Here is a 22,706-nt window from a genome sequence, read left to right as displayed (position 1 = left end):
ACTGTGACTGAAAATAAAACTTTACCATAAGCGAATTGACTTTGCACATTATCCGAACATACAGAAGCCCATTGGTTTTGACATTATGTTTTCAAACCGTAGTGACTTTCACTTCCAAGAGAACCAAAATGAAAATATATATAAAAAAATTCCAAACTGTATTTTGCAAAAAGAAAATTAACTTAGCCAGAACACTTCAGAGCCACTAGCACTCGGTGAAAATTACACTCTCCCCAAACTTTTCACGCTCTATCTTGAAAACGCATGCTAAGGAACACTGGGCAGAGGAAAGATTTGACCGAGAGTCAAAGGGTTTAACATAACTCAGTCATAAAACAAGTCACATTCCATGTTACTCTAATGCTGTTGTTTGACGACTTTGACGTACGCAGTTTTACTTGGAAAAATGACACCGCCCCTTTAAGAGTTGTCCTCCCGCTACCACAATGCCTTGCGCCCCTCTTATCCTGCAAGTGAGGCTTAGTAAACATGGCGGAAGATACGCGGGTAAGAACCAACAAAACATCAGTGAATATCAACTGATTGTATGCATTCCAAGTCAATAAGCGTTATATCTGGATCTTCGGTTATATTTTCAGGTTATTTGCTGCAATCTGAGCATCGCCCTACCGTTATTTTTCCTTGTTTACTACATGACCGCGGCGTTGCTAAGTGGCGCTTTCAAGTAAGTAAGCTAAGATTACGCAGGATTACGTCTGGTGTTCTTTTTGTAGTGGCTTATATTTTGAAGCGTGTCGTTTCTTTATCATTATTACCTTTAGGGTAAAGGATGTATGCTTCATTAAAGTTTTTATATCAAATAGTTAGCCTGTAATCGCTACAACAGCTGTAATTTATAGACTGTAAAATTTTCTCTACTAAACAACATAAGCTTATTTGGTCTTATTCCAGCATTCTCTATGACATATTTCTTAACAAAATAAAATAAAAAACGCTTCTATAGTAAAACTATTTGTTTTTTCATAGAATAATTGATTTTGATGGCAAGACACCGTTTGATTTCAAAAACTGTTGCAGGACAGATGACAGTAAGAATCTAGGTAAGTGGTACAATATTCTAACATTTGAAAGAATAGAATATCTTTAGGGGAATGAAAAGGAACATTTGGTGTCTTAAAAGGAAACCACACATAATCATCAAATATCTATCCTGAGAAGTTTTATAAGGGAATTTTGTAGGTAAAATCCCCACTAACATAATTAGGAGACAACATTGTTTACCTTGGGGAGGTAGTGTGGCTGAGGAGTTTTCAGCTGCTAGTCCTGGTTCAAGCCCTCCACCCTGCCACCAGATAGATTTGTTTTTCGTAGTTCTGAGTTCAACTTGTCTGCCATGGTTTGTGAATAACAGACTGGTTAGCCTCCTGCAAGTTGGGTTCAAACCATTAAGAGTTTTTGCTGCGTAGCACTCAAATAACAAGAGCTCTTAGAGCTTACAACTGCGCTGGTCTCGTGAGCACTTTAGGGGAGCCATGTGGGGGGAACAAAAAATGCACCCCCCCCCCCCTTATCCCCTTTGCCTGCGTCTAATAATGTTGCGACTGACTAACAAGATGGTAAAATAACACCTTGCGTGACATTTCATGGTTTACTAGTTTCATCCAAAATTAAATATTTTTCTTATATTTTAATGGTGGCCAAATTTAATCCCCACGATCCTGATCCGTGAAACCAAAAAATCGCTTATCGGGACGACGGGATTTTTGGTGCGAAAAATTACAACAACTGCCCTGGGTCTCCAAGGATGAACTTTCAATTGATAAGTACATCTGGCTTCACGCCAGGAACGTAAGTATCCGTGAGAATTTTGACAGTATTCCCCATTTGCATTAAACTGAAAACTGGCCCAATGACAATGTTTCGCAGTTTCTATACTGTTAGTATTATTTTTGAACATCTTTGACAGTTCAAAATTTTGCCCCTCTTTCGTTTTCGTAGTACAATAGGCGGCTGTAAAAATGCAGCGACTGACAAATTTTGTGTGACATTTCATGGTTGACTTGTTCCAGTCGCGATTAATAAATTCTCTTATATGCAAATTCTGGCCGAATTCCCACGCGCGGACTCTGATTCTGTTTTTAGCACAGAGGGTATTTCCCTAGCATACCGAATGACGTAAGCGGTATAAGTCAGGGCATGTTTGTGAAGGGAATTTTTCTTCATATCTCTAAAATCCTTTCAATGACACAGGCAAAAAAAAAAATAGATTACCCTTTTAAGAGAAATACTTTGCAATAAATTTGTTTAGTAAAGACCAAAGGATTCGCAAAGATATTTAAGGTAACTTAAAAACATTACATGACTCGAGGTCTAGCCGATCGAAAGTGAAACTTGTCATGTCAGCACATTCTTTGATGCCAACGTAATGGTTTTTATTCACATATTCTGGCCCGTTGAATTATATTTCTCTTTGAAAGCGTGGAAACTTAGTATTTTCCATGAGTCAAACGCTTCAAAATTGAATATTTCACACCAAACATTCTTTGTAAAGACAAAAAATAAGAAAATTTTCCATTTGTTACTGATTTGTAGCTACTAAGCATCGCGTGACTTTAAGCATGACCAAGTGGAGGTTTGGGACAGGTCACCAACAAAACGAAAAATAATAAACCCCGTGCAGAACAAGAACTGCGCAGCGCAGTTAATTAGTAATTATTGTTCAATGTTGTTCTTGGAGTGCTTTAAAGGCTGTATAAAAACAGACGTTTCAGCACAGGGCACAGAGGAGTCAAGTTTGTCCGCAATTCAAAATCTCTACCGTGCAAAACGACCTTCAAAAGCTTTTCAAAGCGATCGTGTGAGCCGTACGTGATACAACGCCATCATGCGATACTTGTTTGCAGATCGTCTGGTGATATCGTATTCTGACAATGGTCGCCTGGGGCGAAAAAATCGTTGCCCAAAAGGCGATGATTTTTTTTCGGACAGGGAAGCTTTCCGACGAGGCACGAAGTGCCGAGAAGAAAAAGAGACAAGGGACGAAACATTATACCACGTGATTGGCTCGATGTCACCCGAAGCATACTGGTGGCGGAAACGGAAGTCGTGTGTAGATCCATGCTGTGACAGCTGAAATCAACCGTTACTAATCCGAAATTCAAAACAACAACTGATCTTCCGACCGGCGGTAAGATTCAAAATATGAATAGTACTCTCCGGGAAAAGCGAAATTTACCATACAAGGAACAACGCAATCCGAAGAAATTGAATGTGGAAAACAATGTTTTCTTTTCAAAGTGGTAAGTTACTTGTGAAACACATTACGGTATTGCAACATCACATGTCTCGTGACGCATTTCCGCCACCAGTATCCTCCGGTCCACATTGTACGAAAACGAATTTTTAACTGCTTAAAACTCGTCCCCCGAAATACAGCTTAAACGACTTGTTTGAAGATTTTCTAACAGCGTATGGGGAGACAATCCTAGTCTTAAACCACAATGAGATCGTTTCGTTTGATTTTTAGCGAGTAACGAGGGATCGGAATTTCACCTCAAATCGCTTTCTTGCTCTTTTTCTTACTGCTGGTCTCTCTGGTAACGCCCACAAACATTGATGTCTGCGGATGTCGCATGAGGGTGTGAATACGATATCACCAGACCAGACCAGACAATCTGCAAACAAGTATCGCATGACGGCGTTGTATCAGGTACGGCTCACACGATCGCTTTGAAAAGCTTTTGAAGGTCGTTTTGCACGGTAGAGATTTTGAATTGCCGACAAACTTGACTCCTCTGTGCCCTGTGGTTTCAGGGAAACGCTTTCATTAGTGTAAATGTGATGTCTACTTAGGAAACTCAAGCGTTCCTTAGACATATTCACACTGATGAAGGGGTTTCCCTTGAAATGTAGATGTTTTTATTAAACCATGTTATGTTTATTATTTTGAAAATTTTTTCCTCTGCTTGAGTGGCATTGACAGAAACTCAAAGCTTAAGCTATTACCATTAACTATTACCATTACATGCATTTATAGTTTTTTTTTTTTCAAGTTATAATAAAGCTAAGCCTCCTACACAGATGCTCTTTGCACTTGTCGCGGAGATTATACAACAACACAAAGAGCGGCTGTGCAAGAGGCTAAGTAGAGCTGTTTTTTTTTTTGTAAATACCCATACAGGTTGTTGGAATAGCTAGTAATTTCCAACCTTAAAAATAACTTTTTTCACCACAACCATTATTTAAGATGTGCCAAAATAAATTGATATATTATGTTCATATAGGTCTTGTATTTCCTTTTCAGTAACTCTCCTTTCTCTGTTGCTTACGTACATCATTACTACAGTAATATTTATCATCTTCTTGAGGAAGAAAGTGTGGGATTATGCCATAACAATAGGATTGGTTCATCTTTTATTGTCCTGTGCTGGTAAGGATGTTTCAGATTTTGATTTAAATATAATAAATTGTACAATAACACTTGCTCATTAAGCCATTTTATTCGTTTCTAATTCATACTATTTTTTACCTTATTATTCTTGAATACATTTTACACCCTTTCCATATTCTTGCACTTTTCACACATTTTTACTTTGCATTGGTATATAGGCCTGCATGGAATATTTTGCTATCCCTGATGATGCCGTGGATTGGAAAAATCTAGACGGCCTTTAATTTTAATAGAGGTTTTAGGCCTCATTTGAACTTTTATATTGTTATTTAATTTGAAAATGCTTCTGAAGGACAATATCCAAATGTTATATGGTAATAAATTGTACTAAGATGTGTTGTTATATTGATTTCAGTTATGCAAGCTTTCCCCACAAATTGGGAATGGTGGATTGCTTTTTGTAAGTTTAGCAATAGTTCATAATAGTTATTAATAAATAAAGTTAATTATCTGTCCATGTATTATAAATACAAACAAACAAGTAGAAAAGAAAGGAATAACAATTCAGAACCATAGTCCAACGAACATCAAGACCAACGTCTGGATAGTAGATAAGTCCAAAAAAGCAAGCTTCAAATAATCAAGGTTTTGATGCATAATATTTAGTGTTTTTTATTTCAACTGATTGTAATTAACTCTCTCTTAAACGGACACCATCAGGTCCAGCTCCAACTGTCTGTCTTAGAGAGGTGTCTTATGGTGAGTTTAGTTTCAGTAAAATGACTGAAAAACGGCAGGGATGGGATCAACACCAGGTGTACATCTTATTGAGGTGTCTGTCTTATAAAGTTGACTGTTATTTATTCAAAATGTATTCATTTATTTGTTCTTAGTATCATCTGTGCTTTTCATGGCTGTGTTTGGTGAGTTAGTAATCCGATGCTTCTTTAAGAAAAATGGCGGAGCGAGTGTTAGTCCACAAACAAATATGGTAACATGATGGCAGTTCAAAGAAATATGGAATGAGAGAATCTATAATAATTAGTTAAATATTAAAAATTCGAATTAATAAGTTGACACTGGCTAAAAATATTGTTTTTGGACATTTCGGCCACTACTGTTGCCTTCTGCAGCAAGATAAAAATGCAAATGTTTAACGGCGTTGACGCCGTTGTCAACCAGTGTCAACTTATTAATTCGAATTTTTAACATGCCTGGCTACAACCCGAACATTTTTAGTAAAATATTATTAAATGAATGTGCTAGCTAGCATCTATAGCTAAATATTTTTAAGAGGGAATTGTAAGGACAAAATAAGGACTAAAAAAGCCAAATAATTTTCATAGAATTTTATGTGATCCGGCAAGAGAAACACTCTAAGACAATTTGAGTGCTATTACCGGTAAGTTTAGTAAGGAGGCTAGATAACATATGGCCTTTGTAAATAAGATTCAGCTGTACAACTTAGTGTAAATTGAGGGATTTTAGGGCTGTTTATGTATCTTCCTTAAAACGTATAGATTGTTATTTTCCAATCAGGTTGTGTAACTTATGAAATGTGAAGCAAGCCAGTGGGGAGCCCTGCTGGTTTAGTCTCTCGCTGACTCATTATCACAGCTTCGCTGATTGGGTGTGATGCAAAGGTGGGCATGCTCGTAGGCTACAAACCAACAAGGCCCTAAAACCGAGGCCCATCATGCTAGTTGCCATTTTCATAAAAAAAATGGCAGTTGTCACAGGGACAAATTTGCTTGCTTCACCAATAAATTACCTGTATGTATATTGTGTATAAAACATTCATTATTTTTCTAAAGGAGCTAATATATAAATAATAAGAATAGTTATGTTCTACTGAACTTTTAGAACTGTATTATAGTCCTGATAGAAAGGAAAAGAAATCATTCTATGACATACTGTAGGTAAATTCTTTATGGATGCAATTTTCTGTCAAACTGACAGTTTTTAAGGTTTTCCCTTTCACTATATTTTTTTTTTAGTTTAAACTAAAAATCAGAAAAGTATTTTTGTACCAAAGGGTAGTAATCCCAATTTTGTGGAGCTGTAAATTTAGGTACTGGTATTAAATGCAAGCTGCAGTTCCTTCTTAAAAAATAATTTATTTTTGTCAGCATTTTTAGTTTGTTGCTAATTTATTTCAGTTCAATGCTGAACGGCACAGATAATTGTACAGTAAAAAAGATCTGTGTATATTATTCACAAGGTACGAGGCTGTAGAGTAGGTTTTATTATTTATTTTTGTAGACCAGGCCTTGTCTTTACTGTGGGTATCAATCACACGCGACCTTCTGGCTTCAGAGCAAAAGTCTAGATGAAAAAGTTGAGTTTTGGTGGATGTCAATTATCTTTGCCTCTTTCCCAAAAATGTAAATATTTACCCAGTTATCTCTAAACTGGAGACTTAATTGAAAATTCTGTAAAGAATACATCCTAGATTACTGGATGAATAAATTTGATGAGTCAGACTTGAAGAATTCTCCAAAATCTTGTCTATTTGAAATGGCATTTCTTCCTTTCTTTGATAGGCGGACAATTATTGAAAATGTTCAATCCAATTGCCACTCACATGTATGCATTAATGACCACAAGCATATCTAGCAAATCTACAGGCATAAAATTATTTTAATTTGTGCTATTTTATTTCTGGTTATAGAAAACGAAACTTAAACTTATATTTTGTTATCTGAACAGCAAGTTTTGAACACAGGGTGAGATTGGATACAAAGGGCGTATAAAACGAATGGCTCTATGATAGGCGGCAGGATGATTGACAACCACTAAAAACTCAAATTTTTGTCAAGACTTTTTGCTCCAAAGGTCATTGATTGATAACCATGGTAAAACTTAATGAAAATTGCTGGCAAGTAGAGCTGTGTAGTTTTAATTGACTGGATTGATGAGAACATATTCAGCCAGAGGTTGAAAGCAAGAAACAAACATTAAGAGCACAAAATTAAATAAAGCCATATTTTATTTGTGCAGTTCAATAGCTTCACTACTAATTTAAATCACAATACCATTTTATTAGCAGCTGATTTTAATTATTATAAGTTATTTACAATAAAATGTCTTAACTGTACATGCAAAAATTAACCATACTTTGTGATAATGTCTGATGTCAAAAATTATACAGAAATAATTTTACTCTTGAAAACCCAGGTAGCATTATTTAGTGTAAAAAGGTTTGTTTATAAAAAATTATTGAAAGTAAAGTTTTGCAATGTGCGACTACTATTGTTGTTGTTCAACAAACAATAATATAAATATAACAGTTTTTGTAGTCAGTTCTTTAAGTTTGCTAGCTTGAAAAGTCTATTTGTCAATGAACCTTGCAACGTTCCTGTAGAAAATCGTTATTAAAACACATCTATTACAAACTTTTCAGTTTATACTTTTAGTCGACCAGGGGTGATTGAATCCTTCTCCCACTCATTGGTGGTGTGTAGGTGTTGGCCATACGAGGGGAGGTCACAGCACGAGGAGAGGTCACAGGTATGGGAGAGCGGGTACCTTGCACTTCTGTAATGGGAGCATTCTCTAATGTAGGAACACGGGATGAATGTTGAATAGTACTAAACACTGTTCCTGTATTCATCATGCTGTGAGGGACTTCCTTCATTTTCTGCCGTACGTCCACGCTTCTGTTCTCCAAAGCCAGTGAGTTATTCTTGATTGCAAGATCCTCATTGATCCTCGCCAGGTTGCTTCTCAAAGCCTGCAATGCATTCTCAGCTTCTCTTAGTTTCTCATTCAGTGCCCTGATGGACCCACTGATCTCAGCCACCTCGTGGCACATCTGATACTGAGGTTGATCTCGACACAGTTCAACATTGGGTCTGTAGGTCCTGTTCTCCAGACGTGTTTGTGCAACCTGGAAATCATAACAAAGTATTTACAAAATGACATTTTAAAAGACCATTTACTAGATCATGAACTAAAATACATCTACAATATAACTAAAAGAAAGTACCTTTCTCATACAGAACTGAGAGAATTTCCAATTTCCGGATGAGTTTTTTTGTATGACATTTCCCGTGCCAGACCTGAAACTCAATTGGCTTATAATTTCCGAAGAGCCCGTCAAAAGATGATGTCTAAATATGGATGTAGAAAGATAGCTATGCACGTAACACTGAAAGTGTGGGGGTTAATATTTTTCAAACAACCAAACTTTGCTTCCTGACTGGCAATGCTGATGAACTAAGGCTTAAAACATACTTTTTGTATCCCTACATTATTGTGTAGTCAAAACCAAGAAAAAAAATTAAACTTACCATCATTGGAGCATTCTTAGCATCAATTGCCTCCTTGATTCCTTTGATGTCATTTTCTAGAGTTGAAATTTCCTCCATAGTCTAAAGAGGAATGTAATAAATTATGCAAATTAATTTGGGTGACCTAAGACCTAATCACCTAAATTTGGAAATGTGATTGAAAACCAAAAGCTCAAGGAGAATATGACACTGGCTACGTGTGACTTTTGAGATTCACCTCTGGAAGATTTGACTAGGACAATAGAATTGATCTTGCCTTGTTCTTAAGCAAAATCTCTTGGATATTCTTTTTTTAATTTCTACATATAAGTAGCAGTCAATGACTCTTATTTATACTGGCTCAGTTTTGATGCACAGGTTTGCCAAGTATGAGGTGCAAATTGTAACATATCATGCATTTATTACGACACTTACATTTTTTTGTTGCCACTCCAACTCTGACTTAGCCTGATTTTTCTCTTGAATTCTCTTGCGGAATGAATACTCTGTGGCCCGCCTCTGAGCTTCAAGGTCATTAGCTGTCTGCTGTAAGGTAGCAAAAATTGCCTCCCTAAGGTGTTTGGATGCTTTCATTTCAGCCTCAGCACGTAGCTTGTTGTAGTTGGAAAAGGAATCCCAGGTTTCTGGAGTCACGCTTCCCTTAACGGTGCGTGTGGGATTAACTTGAAAGCCAATGTTGGCTGAGTTGTTGTTCAGGTAATAACATTCACCGTCAAGCTCCAGTGTAGTGTGTTTGTCTGTTATGTCAAGGTGTAGTTGATGACGAGCCTCTTGCAAAAGACTAAAAATAAATTGTAAGAGAAAATAAAATTTCTTGTTAAAAACTTAGGTTAATTTACATTTTTAATTTCAAAATTTCTTTGCATACAAAGTTCTGTCATTTCAAGTACCGGTATTTCCCATTTTTGTGTCATGTGTGTGTGTGTGTGTGTGTGTGGGGGGGGGGGGGTGGATGGGTGCATCCCACTCACGGGTCATAAAGGTCCACCTAATCGGGAAGTGAGTGTTAAAATGACTCTCAGAATACAAGAAATGTGGACTTGAACAACTTGATTTTTCAACATTTTCCAGGGGAGAATATGCCTGACCCGCCGTGATGCTCGTGCCTCTGGCGCTTGCACCCACCCATACGAAATCCAGCCTATGGCCCTGCAAACATTCACAATAGTAATTCTCCTTCTTAAATTATTAATTACATTTTATTAGTTAAACTCACCACAATTGTTCAAAAGCTTCACTGACTTTCTGTTGGAGAAGGGCTTTGGCTCCTTCGATCACTTCCACCTCCTAAAATAAATTTGAATAAAATTAGAATTTTTATTAATAAATAATAATCTGTCTCAGAGTTTTGCATACAACATCCAAGAAAGATAAAAGAAATATGATCGCAACCTTGAATAATTAGCTTACATTGTACCCAGTCCTGTGTTTACTCCTTTGTTTCTAATTCTTTGTTTACTTCAAGTAAACATGTTCGTTTATGTTTAATTCCTCGAAAGAAAAAAAAAAGAATTCGATTATATTCTAACCTTGTGAAGCTGGGCTTCGACTTCATCTCGCACAAGATCAATGCTTTGCCGGTTTTCTCTCAACATTAGACATTCTAAGGTAATATCGAGTGGAACTTTCTTCGCTTCCAGGGCGCGTTCCGTTCGTTCTTTTTCTTGTTGCAACAAAGCGATCTCGGCGTCCGTCTCGGCAAGACATCTTTCTAAATCCTTCTTCCAGTTATTAATATCGTGTATCCGCTTTTCGAGTTTTGTGTTGCTGTCGTGTTGGGTCCAGCGAGTGTGGTTATCAGTCTCGTTTCTTAGGAATCGGCTTTCTTGTCGAACACGATGCGAAGAATCTCGTTGCCGCTCGGCGTTTGTTCTAATAATCGTGTTTGAGGTGTGCCAGTCTGACACTGCAAAGCGTGGAGGCATCTTAGGATTCGTTAAAGCCATGTTTTTCGTTCGTTCTAAGAAAAATTTCCGGCGAAACTCTTTCCTCAAGGAAGACGTGGAATGAATGAGTGTACACAGTAACCATAGTACCTTTTCAGCCGGCGTTGTTTGTTCCCATAGCAACTTATACCGGGAGGAGACTGGGAGTGGTAATCTCCAGGCTCTCGCGGTTACATTCTCGAACGTGGAAGGCCTGGCTGTTTTCATAAAAAAAGCAGTGAAAGAGATCGACATCATGGTGTTTTATTTTAAAAGCAATGGTGAGACATATCTTGTGATGTAACTGGTTTTTGATCTTGGTGAAAAAAATCTTTAATTGCTGTTTGTTTTCACCCTTAGTTGTCTCGCCTCCGTACACCATTTACATGGGCTTAGATAAACACGAAAGTATGTACCCTTTTGTCAGCTTTTGCATGTGCATTTTCTCAGTTTAAACTTTTTATCATCATATTTCAAATATTCCTCCTATACTGTTTATTGTCACGTTATTAAGTGAAAAAATATTTTTGACTCCATATAGATGAAGAATTGATTAAATGGGGATTCCCAGAAGATGTTTGGTGAGAATTTTATTACAACTTATCTTTCATTTATAAATTCGCAAATTAAAAAGTTTGCTTTTTGTGCTCTTGTTAATTCAAGACTTGTTTAATTTCGTTACAGGTTTCACGTGGACAAACTGTCATCAGCTCATGTTTATCTTAGATTACGAAAGGTAAAATCCTAGTTAATTAACAAAAGTCTGAGTAAAATTCAACAGTTAATTTGTACATTAAGTGTTATTGTCAGAGAAAACCGGGCAGGAGCAAAACATCGGGGTCGGCCGTTTACCTTCATCTTTTTACATTATAAAAGCTATCTGATAAGATTAGCAACGGTGGTATTTGCAGCAGTAGAGGTTCTTTTTTCTTCGAGATAACACTATTCCGTAATTTTGGGCCCTCCAACGGCCTAAAATATCCGAAATTTTGGTCAACTTTGGGTGAGCCTACAACACACTTTGTATGAGTCCTCGGACTTCTAATATTTTTTATATGACATTTATTCCCTTATAAGTTGACTGGGATATGTAAATCCTTCTAAGCTTTAAAACTAATTTTTTTACGAGGGGTTAAAAATTGTCATTGAATCGTTAATGAGCTTGACCCAAATTTGAGTCATTTTCAGTCGACTGTTTCACAAAAGTGCGGCAGTTTATTTGGAAAATAAAACCATTCCTCGATAGTCTTTTGTGCTGTTATCAAAATGCAGATCAGTTAAAATTGGTATCTAGAAGTAAATCGGAGTTAGCGGCGTCTGAAACTGACATTTCAATTTTTAATTAACATATTTCCCGCCAAATTTTTCTTGAAGGTTATCACTACGTTGTTCCTACTACAACGATTGCAGCCCATAATTCAACAAAAGGGGCGTTCAAAAGTAAATTGCTTTGTTCCCTGGGCTATGTGGTGGAATTTTAAACCGTCTTGTTGCTATTTAGCTTGGTTAAACAGTGAAAACCGTCAACGTGATATTTTATACTGAGCTCTATTTTCCCGCGAAAGTTGTTAAAATGTCACGCAATGTTGCAAAGCAGGAATGTTTTCACAAATGATCTTTTTGTGCCTGAAGCCGAAATGTAAAATATTCCATATACTATTTTTTACCGCCAAACCGCTGTTCAAAACAAGTTAAGTATCTTCTTGTTACTTATTTTCGCGGGGCTTGCGAAAACAAAGTCCCGCGTAAACGTATTTTTAAGGCTTTTAATGTATTTTTTGGCCAAATGGCGAAACTTTAGTCCAGCGATTATGCCCGTTCCATTTTCGCGAAATTAAGTTCCCGTGAAAATAACAAAACGTAAGAGCTATTGAAAAAACCTAGCTGGTGACATATCTCTTTAATTTTCAGCAGGATTTTTTACAAAAGGAGCACAAGAAAAAATTAAATAGCAACGTTTAATTAAATGACTGATACTCATTGTTTGTACTTTTGCCGTACAAAGTAATAAAAAAGGAAACAAATGGTGCCGTAAATCAGCGACAAACAGATCATCTATCCGCTACAATGGATTAAAACTAAAAACATGTAATATCATAGATTGAATGACCGTAACAAACACCTGGTGTTTCGACATTATGCTGAAGCAGTAGCTCCTGGTTCAAAAGTATACTTCCCGTGCAACCACTGCGCAGACGAGCGGAAAGCAGTATGTATAGGACATTAATAAAGAAAATACGTTATTTGAAATAGCCTCCTCAATGGGTTCGGAATGGAAAACAAGTATTATATAACAAACGTACTTAGGTTATAAGTTAACGTTCACAGAAACACGAAAGTTTGTTTTCACGTTAGCGCTTCAAAAGGATTCTCCCAAACTCTGCTGAATGCCGGTACATCAGGCTATGTAAGCACACAGTGGTTATTTTATATTTCTTTCATAAAATACACCCAAAGAAGTAAAGCGACGTCATAAATGTGGTTATATAGCCTCAAGAGCTTTAGCCTGCTTAGCAGGCGCCGTAGTTGCGAGGAGGCCACGCGAGGAAAAATTGAGGAGGAAAAATCTATTTATCCTTGCGTGGCCTTCTCGCGATCGCACACTCGCTTAAACCCGCTAAAAAACTACACAGACGCCTGCTACGCAGACTGCATGGGCTTTCAGTGGAAATCCAGCATAAGTGTCATTTGAAACTTCTTTCTTTGACGTGCAATAAAGATACCGTCAAATGCGTTACTAGACCAAAAAGCCTAAGCCTACCGCGCTTCAGAAAGCGTGCGCGTGAACTACGGCTTGTTCAGGTTTGGAAACATGTGCATGATTTCACATACGTTTCCAGTGGCTCGATGAATGATTTTTTCCTTGCTAGTGACCCATCAACTGCTACTTGTAGGCTTTGGCATATTTCCCTTAGCTCAGCCACTTTCAGCGTGTTAAGTTTCTTTGCTCTTGTAAGCTCGCAAATGTTTCTCTCCCCTACATGAATGGGGTGATTTGGTACATCCATGTCATGAAGTACTGCTTGCCGCAAATCCTCGAGGGCAATTTCAGATTCCAGCGCCTCTAAGTCTTCCTCTGGAATTTCTTCGTTGGTGTCTTCTAACCCGCTCTTTCCCGTTTGACTTTGTCGTTGTAATGCTGATAGCCTTGAGAAGAAACTGTTTATCTGAGGAGCTGTTCTCCACTCTTCTGGAGTAAACAAAAGATGTCCATTATCGTCCTTGAGGAACTTCATTTCATGGGATACCTGTACTGGATCCGCCTTTAATCCGTTTCTTGCTCCTGTGTTAAACTTTTTTTGCAAATAGTTCTTTACGTGATCCGTCATTCGTTGTGGCTTTTTGGTAGTTTTTAGGGCCCATCCTTCTGTTCGCCTGTCTTTAACGGTTGAAGAGGAGGGTCTGTCGTAATGTGCGGAACTTGCTTCTTGTTCAGAGATAGGTACGCTCACACCAGTTACCTTCTCAGCCCACTTTTTTCTGATAGAATCATACAAGGACTCCGATTCTAACTTTCTGACATGCTTCCCTGAATCCATGTGCGCATCAGCTTCTGCCTCTGTCTTAAAAGTGAGGACGCATCCAGTCTCACCGCACGAGAAGATTTCACTATCAGGCCTGGTGTTTTCTAAGACAGTACCCCGCTCTTTCGTTCTGGGACCGAACTGCTGGATTACTTTCAGCCCAGTGTCTCCTTGTTTCTCGATAATCAGTTCACTATACGAAAGAAAGCGCCCAGGTCCAACATTGTAGGCCTTCCAAGTGCGGATTCCACTTTTTTCAAAGGAGAAGTTGTTAATAAGGCTTATACCGGGTATTTTGTTATCCATGCCAGCCGCCTTGGTGGTATCAACTTCCACAACAGCTGCCCTGCAACCCTTCAGGCCGCCGTGGGATTCCAGTGCCTGTTTCATGTCATCTGCCGTTGTCACGTCGTGCTTCTCATTCACCCACCTCCGAATGTGCGCTTTCATGGGCGCAGTTTTCCGATCGCATATGTCCTTCCCAGCCTGAGGATCTGAAAAGTCGTAGCGCAGTGGTGTTACACCTGTCCTTTCTCCAATGTATGGAAGACTGAGGATCAAGGGCCCGTTATGGTAACAACCCGCGTTGTCTGATCGCAGGAAAGCCTTGTTGATTGAAGGGTACTCAAGCTTGATGGTGTGAAGCAGATGCTCAATGACTGACATCACGGCAAAGCTGTCTTGATTGCACGTGTTGATGAGATGCACAAAGCACTCAACTTCGTATCTCCCATCAGCATGCAAGTGGGTTATGACTGCACTTACATGCCAGCTCCTGCCGCGCTTGCCAAAAAACTCAGACATCCTTTCCCGGTAATGCTGGGCGAGATATTTCATTGCCCAGTCTATGATTATCAAGCACGTTTCTTCGTTAAGTTGGCCAAGGGCGTCCTGCTTAGCTTCCTCTTGATTAACGGAGCGAATCAAATGTGCCTTCCATGCATGAACTGCTCGAATGTACGCCTTGTTCTCAAACTTCATCCTGGCCTTCTGATCCTCGGTGATGTCCACCTCCTCTAGTTTCTTTGTGATTTCTTCTAACACCATATCGAGAGATTCGCACCTATCACAACCGGTGTCGTGAGGGTGCTGACATTCTACACGAAAGTCAAGATTGGTAGGATCACTAAGAGCATAAACAGTGCAGTGGTCGCTGCTGTTTTCGCCTCTACCCACGTGCGCCTTGAAATCCGTCTTGAAATACCTTTTAGCCTCTTTCATCGCCTGCCCCATCTTTTGGGCCCAGTGCTCGTCTGCGCCGTTCTCCATTAACGTTTCAATAGTTGATAGTAGATTGTCGAATGCTTCAGTTCCTTCGGCGGTGATGTTATCGAGTCCATGAAGGGACTTCTGCATTGATGCTGAGCAAATTTCAAGCATTCGAAACAAAGAACGCTCGCTAGCTGGCTCAAATTCTTGCTCTTTGCAATAGCTTGTGTACTGATGGATAATTCGGGAGGGAATCAATGTTCGTATAACAGCCGGGATGACAATACGTTCCCCAGAGTCTAGCTTTAGCGTTTTTGTCCCAAATGCAACATCTTGAAGTAGGTCTGGTCGTGAAATGTAATTTATAAAATGATCAACTTTCACGGGATCGATTCTTGTTCGGAAAATAGGCTTTTCGGGAACAATTTGTCCATTTCCTACTTCATTAGCATGCAGACGGTCCTGGTCAATTCTCCATTTAGTTAACCCGGGAATTAGTGTCTGCAATTCTGCGCGGCTAAAATCATTTGCGAAAAGAGATAGAATCTGGCGTTTGGTTTGCCAGGACCCTGCTTGATCATGCGCTTCAATCAAGACATCAATAAGCCCAGTACTTGTGTCGAAGCGCTTACGTTTGGATGAATCACCATCTTCTCTTTCAATTATCGATTCACTTCGAATGGAATTCCAAAGTTCTTTTTCCTGTCCTGGGCTAATGACCGACAGTGAGGCTGTTACGGCTTCCCGCGCCTTGCGCATATAGTACTTTTGCTGGGTCGAGGAAATGTCATCCCATGAAGCGTTTAATGTGGAACGTATAGGGCTAAATCGTCCATTGGTCAGGTTTCCTAGAGCATCATTGAGTGCTTGTCGTCTCTCGTTTTGGAGTTCCTTTATTTTGATTAGGGACGGACCATTATTTTCTTGGAGGGGGGGGGGGATGAAAAATTTTCCTCTGCAAACTTTTTTTTTAGGTTATGCACCTCTGCAAACACTTTTTTCGAAATTCTTACTATTTTTTGTTATACATATCGTGTTTGCAAACAATTTATTTTGTCTTTCCAGGCCCTGCAAACAATTTTTTTCAATATATCCATCCCCCCCCCCCCGTCAAAAAAATAATGGTCCGTCCCTTACCGTAAAAAATCCATTTCGACAAGTTTAATCAACTTTGATTTTTAATATATTTTTATTTATCGCTAGTATTTTAGTATCAACTATCAGCCAGCTATGTTATTGTTTTGTATCAGATTTTATAATTTTTGACTGAACCAAAATCTCAAATTAATGCGGCTTATGAAGTCAATCGCGTGCAAACTGATAATTCAATTAAGTTTGTGGTTTATATACGTTTAATTTCGTTTTCTGCGAATCCTCGACTATTCATCAAAAACAGTTGTATAAATTGATAAAAAGAAATGATCAATAGTTATTTAGGATACATTTTTGTTGCATTCTTTGGAAGAGCTTGCTACAACAGGTGTTTTTTTTACATCTTAAAATGTGCAAAAAGTATGTTTGTACTTTTAATTAGTTTTGATTTGTGTTGTTGACGACGGCACGTAAAATATGCGTTCGAGTAACTATAAAAAAAAATTTGCGGGGCAAAGCGTATGCTTGTTTTTATTGGTTTCGATTCAAGAAAGGTACATATATCTTTATTGCCATTACACGCGGTTTGGCCCTAGAAAAAACCGCCTTTTTGATTACAAATATTAGCTGGGAAGCTGAAAAGCAGAAAAACTACACTAGCCTGCAAAGTACTTGCGTACGGGCGCCAATTTTCAACCTTTCGATGTAAATCGTGGGTATGTAAAATTAAAGAGGAACTGCTAAAGAAATAAAAGCGGTATACTAACCTGCGCCGATAGGAACCACAACATTGAATAAAGCAGAGATTTCGGCTGACATAACAGCGTTTACGCGTCTAGGGAGTTTTATTCGCTTCCTCGTGCCCTCGTGTGTTGGATAGCAGCAAAGTTCGCCTTTCCGGCCCGACCAATCGGTAGTGAGGTCTCGCCTATGCTTGGGACAGATTGTCATGGCCTCCATTTCCTCATTGTTTAAAGCACCCGGCAGACCAGCGCGGTTTAAAATTAACAGTGATTCGCTGACCTCAGTTTTTCCTCGACCACGTTTACCGCTGATTCCAAGACTTACAAGATGAAAAGTCATATCTCGCTTGCAAGCCAGTAATGGAAGAATAACTGAACCGAGCCCACCTAAACTACACGGCGAATCTTCTGACCCGAAAGAACAGTTCATGATTCAACGTCGAGATCGAAACAAAGCTTTACACCTGTCGTCTGACCTTACAATTCGTGACACGTCACGCATTTCAGAAGTCAGGGGAGACAAGTGTGTAAACAATATGTCTGCAAAGTCTACTTAATTAATTTAAGGTAATTCTCGATTGAATTTGCATTATTTGATTCAATTTGCTTTTTGGCGATGATCAAAAGACCAGCGTACTGAGGATACAGTCCGGTTTTACCATAAAGCGTGACAGGGAATAAAAAACAAAACTTCCGCGGGAAATTTTGGTACATGTGTAAGAAGTTATCGGGTATTTCTTTAGAGATTTGAAATGTTTACACATGTTGTTAATGATATAACTGTTTTCATGTTCTCTCCCCAAGACAACGAAACTGCTTTTAGGTCCATTAAGTTAATAATGGACTGCAATCAGAGAAAGTCGAAACATAGTATGTTAGAAAATTTGGCGGGAAATATTGCTAAACTGAAATTGTTATGGCAGTTTTAGACGCCGCTAACTCCGATTTACTTCTAGATACCAATTTTAACTGATCTGCATTTTGATAACAGCACAAAATACTATCGAGGGATGGTTTTATTTTCCAAATAAACTGCCGCACTTTTGTGAAACAGTCGACTGAAAATGACTCAAATTTGGGTCAAGCTCATTAACGATTCAATGACAATTTTTAACCCCTCGTAAAAAAATTAGTTTTAAAGCTTAGAAGGATTTACATATCCCAGTCAACTTATAAGGGAATAAATGTCATATAAAAAATATTAGAAGTCTGAGGACTCATACAAAGTGTGTTGTAGGCTCACCCAAAGTTGCCCAAAATTTCGGATATTTTAGGCCGTTGGAGGGCCCAAAATTACGGAATAGTGTTATCTCGAAGAAAAAAAGAACCTCTACTGCTGCAAATACCACCGTTGCTAATCTTATCAGATAGCTTTTATAATGTAAAAAGATGAAGGTAAACGGCCGACCCCGATGTTTTGCTCCTGCCCGGTTTTCTCTGGCAATAACACTTAAATAATGCCAGACAATTGATATCTTTTAGTATGGACATTTTTATTTTGTTTTAAATAGGATGAAACACTGGACGACATTCCCATGGCAGTATTAACAGACTGTGCACAGCTAGTAAAAGCCAACAGCATTCAAGGTAAGACTGTGTATTTTTAGGTCATGCTACCCTATCAACCTATTTAATATATTTATGGCCTGTAACAGGGAGCTGTACATGTTCAAAGCCAATCACTGCCACATTGTTTACTTTTCAGGAAACAAGATGAACAACATCGCAGTTGTATATACCCTTTGGGGGAATTTAAAAAAGACCAGTGATATGGAGGTTGGCCAAGTTGGTTTTCACAGTAACAAAGAGGTGATCATTTGTTTCTTTTTATTTACTTGTATTGATATATTTGATTATTTGTAGCTGCGTACATATGAAAATCATGTAGCTAAGCAATAAATGTTTGGTTGTATATTTAAACAGTTTATATTCATACCTGTACTTTTTTGTTTCATTTGTTTTATAAATGTACTTAACTGATCAGCACTTGATTTTATAATGTTTGGAACCCTCTCATATACATGTGCAGCCTAACTTTTGTCTATTCCTGTTTTTGTAGGTACGGATTATAAAAATTGAAAAAAGAATCAATGAGATAGTAAACAGACTGAACAAGACAAAAGAAGAAAAATTTCCAAACTTACGAGACGAAAGAGAAGAGAGAGATCGGCTGGAAAGAGAAGATGGCAAACAAAAGTTGAGAGAACAGGTATGTTTTTTTTTTTAAATTTTACACCCCCTTTCAGTTGTACGTGCATAGCTTTCTTTACACAGCCATCTTTCAGCATTCTCTTTCGATGTACTGTTTAAAATGAGCCAATCAAAACAGGTGTTGGTTTCATGCAAATGAGTACACAAGTTCAGAAGGTCATGCTGGTGTGCTGTGATTGGCAGATCTGTATTGTTTGTTTAGCACATCAAAAGATGGATGTCAATAGAAAGCTGTATGCACATAACACCGAAAGTGGGTGTAAAAGCAATGAACCCCTGTAATGTATACCAGTCCACTGCAGGTCTGCACTCCTCGGCAATGTTATTTATTGCCATATAAGGGACCGTTCATTTTTTATGGGGTGGGGGGGGGGGGGGCTGGTGGGATTTGATAGATAGTCACTGTTATATATAATGGCCCCCCTTCTTCATCAAAATTTTTTACCTGCCGCCCCCCCCTTGAAATCGATTTTTTTTCTGATGGACCCCCCCCCCCCCCAAAAAAAAATAATGAAGTGAAATTAAAATATATCGAGCCTTGTTACTAAAGAATGCTTCAGACACTGAGTGTAGAAAATCACATCCCCCAAATAGCTGACATGGCCTCAACTGTTTATTGTGGATGCTGTCTGTTAGTATGGTTTCTCTGCATTTGTAACCAATAAGCTGTTGGGTCTAGTTAATGGCGTTTGGTACATAACAAAGTAGGGGGGTCGGGGGCACTCTTCCCCGGGAAAATTTGAATTTTCAGAACCTCAGGAATGTCATTTTGGGCATTCTGGCAATATTTTTTTTACTCTCACAGAAGCCTCTTTACAACACTTAAAAGTGTAATTATTTTTAGTGACCTCCCTTACAGACCATATTTTTTTGGCTGGCCTCCCTTTGAAGCCAAATTTTTTTGGATGGCCCCCCTCAAATCCCACCAGCTCCCCCCTACCTCATAAAAAATGAACTGTCCCTAATCTTATTACAGCCATCCCCAAGGTTAAAAAGAACTTAGATTTGTTAGGAATACTTTTAGTTTTGGATGACTTGCTAGGGGGGTGTGTCTGTAGTATCTGTGAGACAAATATTTTAATGTTTTTTTTTCTGTTATTATGTAATCAGAAACAAAAGGAAAAAGAAGAAGAAAAGAGAAGAAAAGAGGAAGCTGCATTGAGGTAAGATTTGAAGCTTTATACAATTTAAATTTTTATTAGTTTCTAGATTAACGCCTGTGTCGCACATCAAGGTTGGGTGCCAAGGAACCCGGGGGCTGGAGCTGCCGACCCCGAACCCAGGTAGCAAGAACACCCCGAAAGCCTGCCCTAGCCACAACCCAGCCACGAGCCCCGCCCGCCACACCCAGCCCCGTCCCAGCACCCGTCACACTGAATGAAATTTAGTGGAGGGAAAAAAAAAAAAAAAAATTGAAGTAAGCCACAACGCCTCGAGCACTAAACTCAGTGAAGCTACGCGACTCAGTGAAACTACTAGCACGTGCAACGGTGCACGCATAAGAACGCGGCAGGTAACCGCTGACCACGAGAGCGCCGGAAGTTGCCCGCAGCGCTTGACACGAAGTAAACGCCATGCAAAGGAAATTGCCAGCCCGCCAATGTACGCTAATAAACGCCAAGCCACGCCAACGCCACGCTAACGCCAGACAACTACAGAACAGCCACAATAGCTCCTAGTCGCTAACTAAGTTAAATAATAAAAATTATATTTAACCCCATTTTTTGTCACTTTATAAAGTTAGTATTGTACATGTATAAAGGTGCTATGATTTGTTTTAGAGTATAACATTGAAAATCTGTTCATTGGTTTTGGAAGTTATGTGACAGGCAACTGTAACATGATCAATTGCAACTGTGGTTATATTCTTTTATTTTTTGTCAGGAGCTATGACTCATTAATGGACTCAAGAAGTATGGCATCCAACAAGGTATACATATGTACATTGAAAATTTTTTATAGGGTTACAATCAATATTATGTGCTCTACCATGCTTGCTCATTCAAGATGGAGAAACCTGTGGTTTAAGCATGTGTTGTAATAGTTAATGGGTTTGTATGATATTTTCTATAATATTTTTAATTATTATTAGTTTTTTTTCTCTTTTTAGGACAATGTGTCAGACGAAGAGGATTTTATGTGAAAAGATTAAATGTAAATTTTTGTAAAATTCTGGAATTCTATTGAAAGTGCTGTGAATTATGTTGATGCAGTGATCCTTCTGTAACCTTTCAAGTCAAACACTAACTATACTCCCATGAGAGCATTGAGATCAAGACTGTTAGATTTCATGTGCAGAAATGATTGTGTGAGAGACATCTGCTAGCAGTCAAATCATTGACAGAAATCCTTCAGTAAACTAAGAAGAAGATGCAGCAACTAAGAATGTTATTCCAAGACTTACAAAAAATACCTTGTAGTAGCTTGTCTTGCAAGGAAATTTAAGAGTTGGTTGAGCACTGGAGCATAAAAAAATAAAATAAAAAAAAATCACTTTATTTATTTAAGCATCTCCAAGGTTTCTCACCCTTCTCATCCCTAGAGGTTGTTATCTTTTGGTGAGCACCAAGGACAGTTCTCAAAGTGCTGAATTTTTTTATAGTCAGTTTATCAGATTATTAAGCAGAATAAACTTTGAGTTTGTGCAGAAAGACTGAAAATCCATGAATCATGTACTTTTAAACTGGAACCAGCCAAAGTTTGTTACTGTTGGTGGTGCTGACCAAAAGGTTTGCAGTCATTCAGGATGAGAATGGGTTTTTACATGTTCTGTTTTCCATTTTCTCTGGAAGCCAACTATGGACAGAGAATTTGCAAGATCCAAGGAAACCAAAATTTATGTTCACTGAATCAGAATCAAGAGAGCATTAAAAGTTTTCTCAGTTTTAGACCATGTGTAAACTGTCTTCAAGAAAACATTCAAAACAAGGCAGGCAAAACTGACCTAAATATGTTTCAGGCAATTGGTCAAAATTTCATGGCCCTTCCGATTTGGGAGTAACCAGTACTCCCAGGGGGGGTACTCCGGCTTGTCAATGACATGGATGATCGAAGGATTTTTTTGGGTTGGAAATTTTCGATTCTGGGATTTTTTTGGGTAAGAAGATTTCGCAAGTATTTTTTGGGTGACTTGATTCAAATAGGGGATCTTTTTGGGTATTAAAAACAAAAGTGATTTGGCAAGGCCTTGGCGTATTTATGGTATGATGAATAAACAAACACGAGCGTTATTGCCCCTCCTAGCAATTTAGGGGTAATTAATTTTGACAAGGGATTTTTTTAGGGGTTATTTTTGGTCCAGAGATTTTTTTGGGTAATGTCGGAAGAGTAAGGGATTTTTTTGGGTCCTGAGTTTTGCC

The 22,706-nt window shown here is 38.4% G+C and overlaps 4 protein-coding genes across 5 annotated transcripts; 2 read left to right on the top strand and 2 right to left on the bottom strand.

The window, feature by feature from the left end:
• The first annotated feature begins 463 nt into the window (after nt 1-463).
• On the top strand, nt 464-7,747 carry LOC144646602 (putative transmembrane protein 244). Its single transcript, XM_078506251.1, has 6 exons — nt 464-507; nt 600-685; nt 988-1,061; nt 4,265-4,390; nt 4,767-4,811; nt 5,245-7,747. The coding sequence occupies exons 1-6, from the start codon at nt 490-492 to the stop codon at nt 5,349-5,351; spliced, it is 456 nt and encodes a 151-aa protein (XP_078362377.1). The 5' UTR covers nt 464-489; the 3' UTR covers nt 5,352-7,747.
• LOC144646600 (tektin-2-like) lies at nt 6,984-10,589 on the bottom strand. Its single transcript, XM_078506249.1, has 5 exons — nt 10,173-10,589; nt 9,860-9,930; nt 9,058-9,424; nt 8,644-8,724; nt 6,984-8,240 (listed from the first exon to the last, which is right to left on the bottom strand). The coding sequence occupies exons 1-5, from the start codon at nt 10,587-10,589 to the stop codon at nt 7,764-7,766; spliced, it is 1,413 nt and encodes a 470-aa protein (XP_078362375.1). The 3' UTR covers nt 6,984-7,763.
• Nucleotides 10,590-10,653: 64 nt separating this feature from the next.
• On the top strand, nt 10,654-21,809 carry LOC144646601 (coiled-coil domain-containing protein 25-like). 2 transcript variants are annotated; one of them, XR_013569456.1, is made up of 11 exons: nt 10,654-10,849; nt 10,929-10,976; nt 11,110-11,149; nt 11,253-11,304; nt 18,648-18,723; nt 18,842-18,945; nt 19,196-19,345; nt 20,458-20,510; nt 21,232-21,277; nt 21,458-21,582; nt 21,619-21,809. XR_013569456.1 is itself a non-coding variant. In XM_078506250.1 (10 exons), exons 1-10 carry the CDS (start codon nt 10,654-10,656, stop codon nt 21,488-21,490), a joined length of 798 nt encoding a protein of 265 aa, XP_078362376.1. In that variant the 3' UTR covers nt 21,491-21,809. The 2 variants fall into 2 exon arrangements, 1 of the variants encoding a protein (XP_078362376.1); XM_078506250.1 differs by having other exon boundaries at nt 21,458-21,809.
• LOC144645849 (uncharacterized) lies at nt 13,228-17,566 on the bottom strand. Its single transcript, XM_078505386.1, has 2 exons — nt 17,161-17,566; nt 13,228-16,149 (listed from the first exon to the last, which is right to left on the bottom strand). Exons 1-2 carry the CDS (start codon nt 17,564-17,566, stop codon nt 13,367-13,369), a joined length of 3,189 nt encoding a protein of 1,062 aa, XP_078361512.1. The 3' UTR covers nt 13,228-13,366.
• Nucleotides 21,810-22,706: the final 897 nt, after the last annotated feature.

The sequence above is a fragment of the Oculina patagonica genome, chromosome 3 (genome assembly GCF_052425735.1).
Source record: "Oculina patagonica isolate OP01 chromosome 3, crgOcupat, whole genome shotgun sequence".
Classification (NCBI taxonomy): Eukaryota; Metazoa; Cnidaria; class Anthozoa; order Scleractinia; family Oculinidae; genus Oculina; species Oculina patagonica.
The sequence above is the reverse complement of the archived record's forward strand: the minus strand, read 5'-3'. Positions and strand labels throughout refer to the sequence as shown.

Coding starts and splice junctions, on each gene's coding strand:
- LOC144646602 (XM_078506251.1), top strand. Junction 1,062..4,264: donor AGATGACAGTAAGAATCTAG/GTAAGTGGTACA, acceptor TTTCCTTTTCAG/TAACTCTCCTTTCTCTGTTG. Junction 4,812..5,244: donor GGAATGGTGGATTGCTTTTT/GTAAGTTTAGCA, acceptor ATTTGTTCTTAG/TATCATCTGTGCTTTTCATG.
- LOC144646600 (XM_078506249.1), bottom strand. CDS start 10,589: ATGGCTTTAACGAATCCTAAGATGCCTCCACGCTTTGCAGTGTCAGAC. Junction 9,425..9,859: donor GAAGCTTTTGAACAATTGTG/GTGAGTTTAACT, acceptor ATTTATTTTTAG/TCTTTTGCAAGAGGCTCGTC. Junction 8,241..8,643: donor CTAAGAATGCTCCAATGATG/GTAAGTTTAATT, acceptor TATGATTTCCAG/GTTGCACAAACACGTCTGGA.
- LOC144646601 (XM_078506250.1), top strand. CDS start 10,654: ATGAGTGTACACAGTAACCATAGTACCTTTTCAGCCGGCGTTGTTTGT. Junction 11,150..11,252: donor GGATTCCCAGAAGATGTTTG/GTGAGAATTTTA, acceptor ATTTCGTTACAG/GTTTCACGTGGACAAACTGT. Junction 18,946..19,195: donor GTTTTCACAGTAACAAAGAG/GTGATCATTTGT, acceptor CTGTTTTTGTAG/GTACGGATTATAAAAATTGA.
- LOC144645849 (XM_078505386.1), bottom strand. CDS start 17,566: ATGAACTGTTCTTTCGGGTCAGAAGATTCGCCGTGTAGTTTAGGTGGG. Junction 16,150..17,160: donor TGTGGTTCCTATCGGCGCAG/GTTAGTATACCG, acceptor ATGATGCTCTAG/GAAACCTGACCAATGGACGA.